We start from the raw sequence: 7,860 nt of genomic DNA, 5'->3' as shown, positions 1-7,860 counted from the left end.
TTTGGAAGTTGAGGTCAAAGGATATAGCTTCAGTGAAAGTGCAGTGGAGAGGTCAGCCTGTGGAGGAGGCCACCTGGGAGACCAAGCGGGAGATGCGGAGCAGATATCCATACCTATTTGAGACTCCATGTATGTTTCTAGACCCGTTCGAGGACGAACGATTGTTTAAGAGGGAGAGGATGTAACGACTCGGCCGGTCGTTTCGAGAGTTATAGCCCCATTTTCCCCATTTCTACTTCCTTTTGTGCTTTTCATCTATATTATGATATATCGGGTTAGTTGGTTTGGGGCCCGAATGGTTTCGGAGTGAATTGAGACACATAGTCTCTCTATTAGAAGCTTAAGTTGGAAAAGTCAACTAGATGTTGACTTATGTATAAACGATCTCGGATTTGAATTTTGATGGTTCCGTTAGCTCCGTTAGATGATTTTGGACTTAGGAGCACGTTCAGAATGTGATTTGGAGGAACGTAGTGGAATTAGGCTTGAATTAGTGAAAGTTAGAATTTTGGCGATTTTGGCCGGCAGAGGAAATTTTGATATCAGGGTCGGATTGGCTTTTTGAAAGTTGGAGTAGGTTCGTGGTGTCATTTCAGACTTGTGTGCAAAATTTGAGGTCATTCGGACGTGGTTTAGTAGGTTTCAACGTCGTTTGTGGAATTCGGAAATTTCAAAGTTCATTTGGCTTGAATCCGTGTGTAATTCGTGTTTTTGGTGTTGTTGAAGGTGATTTGAAGGTTTGAAGAAGTTCGTATGAGGTTATGGGACACGTTGGTATGTTTGGTTGAGGTCCCGAGGGCCTCGGGTGAGTTTCGGGTGGTTAACGGATCATTCTTGGCCTTGGTGAGATTGCTGATATCTGTTGCTGCATTCTTCTGGTTTCCTCTTTCGCGATCGCGAGTGGGCTCTTGCATTCGCGAAGAGTGTTTTCTGAGTGGTGAATTTTTGTTCTACGCGTTCGTGAAGGGGAGGACGTGAACGCGAAGGTGTGTTCTGCGTGTGCATCCCGAACGCGAGAGAAGAGTCACATTCGCGAAGAGGGGTGAGGCAGTTGGGGACACTAGGTTCTTCTTCTACGCGTTCGCGAGGTGGTGGTCGCATTCGCGAAGGTCTGAGCTTGTAAAGCATCGGGTTCGCGAGGCATGTGTCGCGTTCGCGAAGAGTAAAATGGTGAGGCAGTCAAGTTGGTATACGCGAACGCGAGAGGACGGTTGCGTTCGCGAAGGGTAAAATCTGGGCAGACAATGTTAAATTCAAATCGAGGGTTTGAGCTCATTTTTCATATTTTGAGCTAGAGATCACGGATTTGGGCAATTCTTGAAGGGATTTTCGCGGAGTTGATTGGGGTAAGTGTTTCTCACTTGGTATTTGGTTAAATTCCATGATTATATCTTGATTTTTATCATTTAAATTATGATTTGGGGTGAAAAATTGGGAGGGAAAAAAGTGGAAGAGTTCTTGAGATGGAATTTTGAGGTTTTGAAGGGGATTTTGTTGTCGGATTTGAGTAAATTTAATATGACTAGACTCGTGAGTGAATGGGCTTTAGGGTTTTGTGATTTTTGTCGGATTTTGAAACGTGGGCCCGGGGGCCGGGTTTGAGCCGATTTCGAATTTTGGCTATAATTTGGTATTTTTCTTGTGAAATTGATTCCTTTAGCCTATATTGATCGTATTGTATTGCTTGTGACTAGATTCGGGACGTTTGGAGGCCGATTTGAGCGGCAAGAGAATTCTGGAGTAGGAGTTCTACACTGTTGAGGTAAGTAACAGTTATAAATCTTGTCTTGAGGGTATGAAACCTAGAGTTTGGTATAATGTGACTGTTTGGAGGTGACACACATGCTAGGTGATAGGCGTGAGGGTGTACGCCGTGAGGGATTGAGACTTGGTCTGTCTCGGGAGACTGTGAAGCCTAATAGCCTTTATTTGTGTTTATATGCATTCATGTCTACTAGAACTTGACTGCCTTTCATGTTAGAAATCATGCTTAGGCTATATTCCTGCTCATGGTAGTTATATTCAGTCATAGTGATTTTTGTACATATTTACCTCAGTCTCTACTATTTTCCCTGATGATATACTGTAATACTTTGATTTGGGCTGTTTTCTCTTTCTTTATTGAGAGCTATGAGACTAGAGAGGTTCATGACTGAGTGAGGCCGAGGGCCTGTTTGTGAGGTATTGTACCTTAGCACGTGAGTTGTCCGTGCGAATTCTGATGTGATATGGTGGCACATGAGTTGTCCGTGCGGGCCTTGATATGATATTATAGCACGTGAGCTGTTCGTGCAGCACGTGAGTTGTCCGTGCGGATTATAGCGCTTGGGCTGTAGGAGACCCTCATGAGTCTGAACACCCCCAGTGAGCGCAGGTACCTATTGAGCGTGTGTATTGAGGGCTGAGAGTTGAGTGTCGAGTTATTGAGGGTTTGAGTGACAGTATCTGTGAGGTTTCATCTATTTCATTTTGTTGATACATTTAGCTGAAAATTGTTTGGCTGGAATTGGTAATTATGCAACTGATCTTTTGCTCATGTTTACTCTTAACTGTGAAAATTATCAACTGAATTGTTCTGTATAGCTCATCACTACTTCTCAATTCCTTATTAATTTCTGTTACTTGCTGAGTTGGTTGTACTCATGCTACACCCTGCACTACATGTGCAAATCCAGGTGTGTCTGAGCACAGAGATTGTTGAGTCCAGGCCTGGTTGAGTTTCGGAGACTGCAAGGTAGCTGCCAGCGTTCGCAGGACCTTGTTACTCCGTCCATATTTCTTTCTATTTTGTACTGATATTTAGACATTGGCTATATTAGTTTTAAATACTTAGACGCTCATGACTTGGTGACACCCCGATATTTGGGGCTTGTTTTTCGCACTTTGTTCCAAATTTGAGTTTAACTTTGATTTTATGAAAATTTCATGATATGGAAAGCCTTACTTTACTTTTATATTTAGTTTGGAAGTATTTTTGGAAGGTCGGCTTGCCTAGTACCACCGATAGGCGCCATCACGACACGTTAGGTTTTGGGGTCGTGACACAAAGTCAACCTAAGGTCAAACTTAGAAATTCTTTTAGCCTTCAATTTACTAGTTTTCAACAAATTACGTTAACTCAAATTAGGGACTTCCGAATTTGATTCCGGGCATACGCCCATGTCCCACTATCCGAGTCTGTTTACACAAAATGTTGACCGTAGTCAACTCAAATGAGTTTTAAGGCAAAACTTTATTTAGTATTTCACATAAAAAAATTTCGGAAAAAGATACAGACTATGCATGCAAATCGAGGAAGGCTAAACTGAGCTTTTCAAGGTCTCGGAACCTAGAAACGAAGGCTAAAACTAAAAATGACATATCGAGTTATCACAGATTTTTGGGTTAGTTTTCTGTTCTAATTATCAAAATGTGCCCTCACAAAAAAGCTCTCAAAATGGTTGGATTTGATTTCTAGTCGCGGAGCGTTTAGTTAGTGGAAGAGCTACAATATTAGGTACAAGTTCAGATGAACTCACTAGCTTTTGCTTAAACTCACTAATATCCGTGGTCATTTGCTTCCGTTGTTTATACCTGTATTGCGCGAAGGTTAGACAAAAACTAAGTGAAGAAGGGGCAGGTTTATAATCTCTTGCAAAGCCAAACAAGGGGAAGAATGTTAAAAGAAAAGAAGGGGAATTGTATAACAAACGTATCAGTACAATTTTCAAAACCAGCATAAAATTGAAGTGTAAGAACATCATACAATCTCACTTCTAACAAACCAATAGGAGAAAATAAAACCAAAAAGCAATTTATGCCTCTGAATTTAAGGCTCTTTGGCTATATTCTGAGGCAAAAATTTGTTTTGATTAAATAAAAGAAGATCAAAAATCTTGAAACTCTTTGTGTCTAATCCAAAATCTTGAAAACAATAGAGAAAAGAGAATGAAAGCTTTGATACAACATTTAAACTGCTGCACTTTTGCACACTGGGCATGTATTCTTCTGCATAAGCCATTTCTTTATACACTCAATATGATGGTAGTGTCCACATTCAAGTCTTCCTATTTCATCATCAACTTTGTATCCTTCCTGTAGAGATAATATTTATTGTCAAAAAGAATGTTAATATCAGTAATATTCTATTATTGTGTGCTAAATTTTTTAAGGAAAAAAAAAGGACGGTCGGCTGCGCTAAGCTCCCGCTATATGCGAGGTTAGGGGAAGGGTCAGACCACATTGGGGTCCATATGTAGCCTTACATTATATTTCTGCAAGAGGCTATTTTCACGGATTGAATTACCTCTTGTTCGCATGACGACAACTCGTATCATCATTGCGCAAAAAATAAAAAGGGCAACCCGGTGTGTTAAGATGTTTCTTATGTGCTGGGTCTAGGGATGGGTCAGACCACATTGGTTCAATTATATGCAGCTTTACCTTGCATTTCCGCAAAAAGCTGTTTTCACAGATTGAATTCGTATCCTCTTAGTTGCACGGTGCCAACTCTTATCGTTGCCAAAAAAAAAAAAAAAAAAAAAAGAGAAAAAAGAAGTGGAATAGTGAACTTACTTGGCAAATGGTACATTTCCAGGCTTTATCAGTGGAGATGAGAACCGGAGAGGAGTCAATTGTTGAGAGCTTAAACTTTCTTATATATTGGACTATCTTCTCTTCTGCTAAACCTGTGCCTACATACCCAATCCTATCACTCAATTCAACCAATTGCTGCAAAAGAAAACACCAAAAGGCTAGATCACTTCAATTCGATGCATATGTATATCGTAAGGAAATTAACTTATATATATCGACAATTTAAAGAATTTTTTATACTGTCTCGTGTACTTAAAACACGAACCTCATATGACATATCATCTACATCCAGTCTCCAGGATCCATGTTGATCATCACCATCTAAATCTCTAGCAAATTGCAGGTTCTGTCTGAGGATCTGCAACGTTCGAGTGAGATCAAAATTTGATCATACGATAAACGTTCAAGTGATAAACAGGGACGCAATTGGTGTAAACATCAGGTGTGGATAAGTTTTTAACTTACAAGAGGACGACAATGAGAACGGGGACATTGGTGCCTTATATTAGAGGCATGCAACCTAGAAATTTCTTCCCCATTTGCAGTTCTCCTTGCAACACGAGAATGCTATTCGGATACAATTTAAAACATACACAATTTAGTAAACTTCTGTTAGTGAGTTGTGACATTAAAAGGAAGGAGCTTAATATAGTACAGAAGAACTGCTGCCTTTTATGTCCATATATTCGGAAACTATAAGAGCTTAATATAGACAAGAACAGAGAAATTTTATAGCTATTCTGAGTTTGATCATTCATTTTACAACATGGAAACTATAGACATTTCAAAAAATAACCAGACAAGGATTAAGATATTATTATGAGCCAAAAATTAGGGTCCTTAAACTGTAAGCCATATATAAAGCTAATGCAGTTAGATAGAATAGAGTAGTCAACATGGTCTTACTGAATAGAAAATGGTTGTAACCAGGGGCGAAGGTACTGTATATGTTTCCGAACCCAGTAGCTTTAGCTTATACCTTTGTATATGCGTTGAAAAATTTACTAAAGAAGTACAAATGGTCTATTTCTAACGTAGTAAATCAAATGAGATGTGCTAGTCCGAAATTGAATCTATAAAATTTAAATCCTTAACCCCCTCTAGTTGTGAACTATAAAGTCCATATCATGTTCATATTCCTGTATTAATAGGGATGGCAATGGGGCAGTGCGGATGCGGGACGGGTTTGAACCTATGCAGTGCGGGGAGGATTTGTGACAGTGTGGGTGCGGGTGCGGGGCGGGGTGGGTTGAATTTTTTTTAAAAAAAAAAATTGCGGTTGCGGGCGGTTGCGGGTTGACGCGAGTATGGCTGCAGGTTTGGCCAAGAAACATATACTGATTCAAAATTTTACATTGATGCTGCTTATAATAGTCTACTAGGGTTGTAGTATATATTATTTTACTTATTAGATTACATGGTTTCTCACCTTTATAAATAAGATGGACTCAGAGCTATTTGTACTTTTCCTTTCTTGATGATTTGGGGATTGAAGTTTCAACTTTCAAACGACTCATTGCAACAGGAATATAAAATGTTAAAACAACCAAGCTTATAGCAATTGTAATTAAAAAAGACAAAAACTTAAACATAAAACTCATTAATTTAGAAAAGTCTTCCTAAATTGCAAACAATTAGTGAAAAAAAGAAAAGATAAACCATTACTTGATATGGTATCAACTGCAAGACACTGTCACTTTGGTTTTGTTAGGGAGGTGCTTGTATAGGATTTGGGTTTAATTTAAATTAATACTATTTAAGAAAAATCGAAAAAGAAGTTTATGAATCTTAATTTTTATTATCAAATTCATTCAAAAAAGAAAAAAAAAATTAAGCGGTGCGGGGCGGGGTGGATTGAAAACAACAAATTATTTAATGCGGGGAGGTTGAAATTTTCACGGGTTTATGTCCGCAACCGTACTGCACCGTTTGACATCCCTGCCTACCCGTATACCGGAGGCATCAGGAGAGACAATCTCATTCCTTTTAACAGGTGCATTTTGTTGCTAAAATAATCTAAGTTCTATGCAGTCGGGCGGATTTAGGGGGCGAAACCCCCTTCGCCAAAAAATTACACGGCAAAATCTGTTTTTTATTTTTATATACTAAATTTTGAATCCCTTGACACAACCCAAAAGTATAGCTTAGTGGTCAAGAGGGTTCAAAACCTTTGTAAGGTCATAGGTTCAATTCCTACTAGCTATAATCTTTTTTAACTTTTTTCTTTTTGAACCCCTTCGCAGAAAATCCTGGATCCCCCACTGTACACATTGACGAAGTTAAAAAAAGCATTTACACTATTAGATAATTTCTAAGGTAGTTAAGGGTAACTCTATTAAATAAGTATTAACCGTCACATAAAATAAATGGTAAGTAACCTGCTATAAAATTTAAAACTAAAGTGAATATATATAACTTAAATTCATAATAAGTCTTTTACCTCTCTGTTGTTTGATCTTTGAGAAGTGGTTCTTGGTCTAGGAGCAACATCAGAAGCAGAACCAATCCCAGGAGGAGCACAACAAACATCAGGAATATCAACAACAACATTAGCTAGATTCCTAGTACTTTTACTTGACAATGTGGTCTTATTTCTCCTTGTATTTTTCTTCCTTATTTGGTTAGTACTCTCCCATTGTGCTGCTGATCTTATAACTGCCGGTGCCGACACCGGCGGCGAGTTTAACTTTCCTTTACATCCTAGCCCTCCAATTCCAAAACTCACTGACATAAATTTCTTCTTATTTTTAGGCTTTGCACTGAAAAAACTTTTAGAATCAATTGTATTATTGGTTGAGTTTGGTTTGTTTCTTGGGTTTTTAAGTTTTGAATGATCAATTGTTGATATAGGCATAGTGTAAAGAAAATGAAATATGAGATGTGATATGACCTTAGAGATCACAAGGGAGAAGAGAACAAAGGAATCATAGTTTCAAAGGTTTTGATCATTTGTATACAAATGGAAACGAGAAAATGACAAAAAGAGTGTCCTATGTTTGAGATTGATTCACTATAGTCCTTTAAATATAACTTTGAGCAATTTTGATCCTTTAAGTTTGCTAAAAATTAGTCTTTTCGGTCTCTGTCAAATATTTAACAGGAACTATGGGGAAAAAAGTCCGTGAACTTATATTTGGAGGTGCAGTTGTTGTTATTTTTGGTCTATTTCTGATAGTTTGTACTGTTATTTTGTTACAATTTCTAAATTTTAACGAGATTTTCGTGTTGTGTTTGTAGTTAACTTTTTACAGTTTTCATAAAATCTGACAGGCAGAGTTTATTAAA

General features: G+C 38.2%; 1 protein-coding gene across 1 annotated transcript; it reads right to left on the bottom strand.

Moving 5' to 3' along the window:
• Positions 1-3,658: 3,658 nt before the first annotated feature.
• Positions 3,659-7,506, bottom strand: LOC107764088 (uncharacterized). The gene is made up of 5 exons (XM_016582614.2): positions 7,016-7,506; positions 5,041-5,142; positions 4,841-4,933; positions 4,555-4,710; positions 3,659-4,074 (listed from the first exon to the last, which is right to left on the bottom strand). The coding sequence occupies exons 1-5, from the start codon at positions 7,427-7,429 to the stop codon at positions 3,949-3,951; spliced, it is 891 nt and encodes a 296-aa protein (XP_016438100.1). The 5' UTR covers positions 7,430-7,506; the 3' UTR covers positions 3,659-3,948.
• Positions 7,507-7,860: the final 354 nt, after the last annotated feature.

The sequence above is a fragment of the Nicotiana tabacum genome, chromosome 24 (genome assembly GCF_000715075.1).
Source record: "Nicotiana tabacum cultivar K326 chromosome 24, ASM71507v2, whole genome shotgun sequence".
Classification (NCBI taxonomy): Eukaryota; Viridiplantae; Streptophyta; class Magnoliopsida; order Solanales; family Solanaceae; genus Nicotiana; species Nicotiana tabacum.
This window is presented reverse-complemented; position numbering and strand designations above follow the sequence as displayed.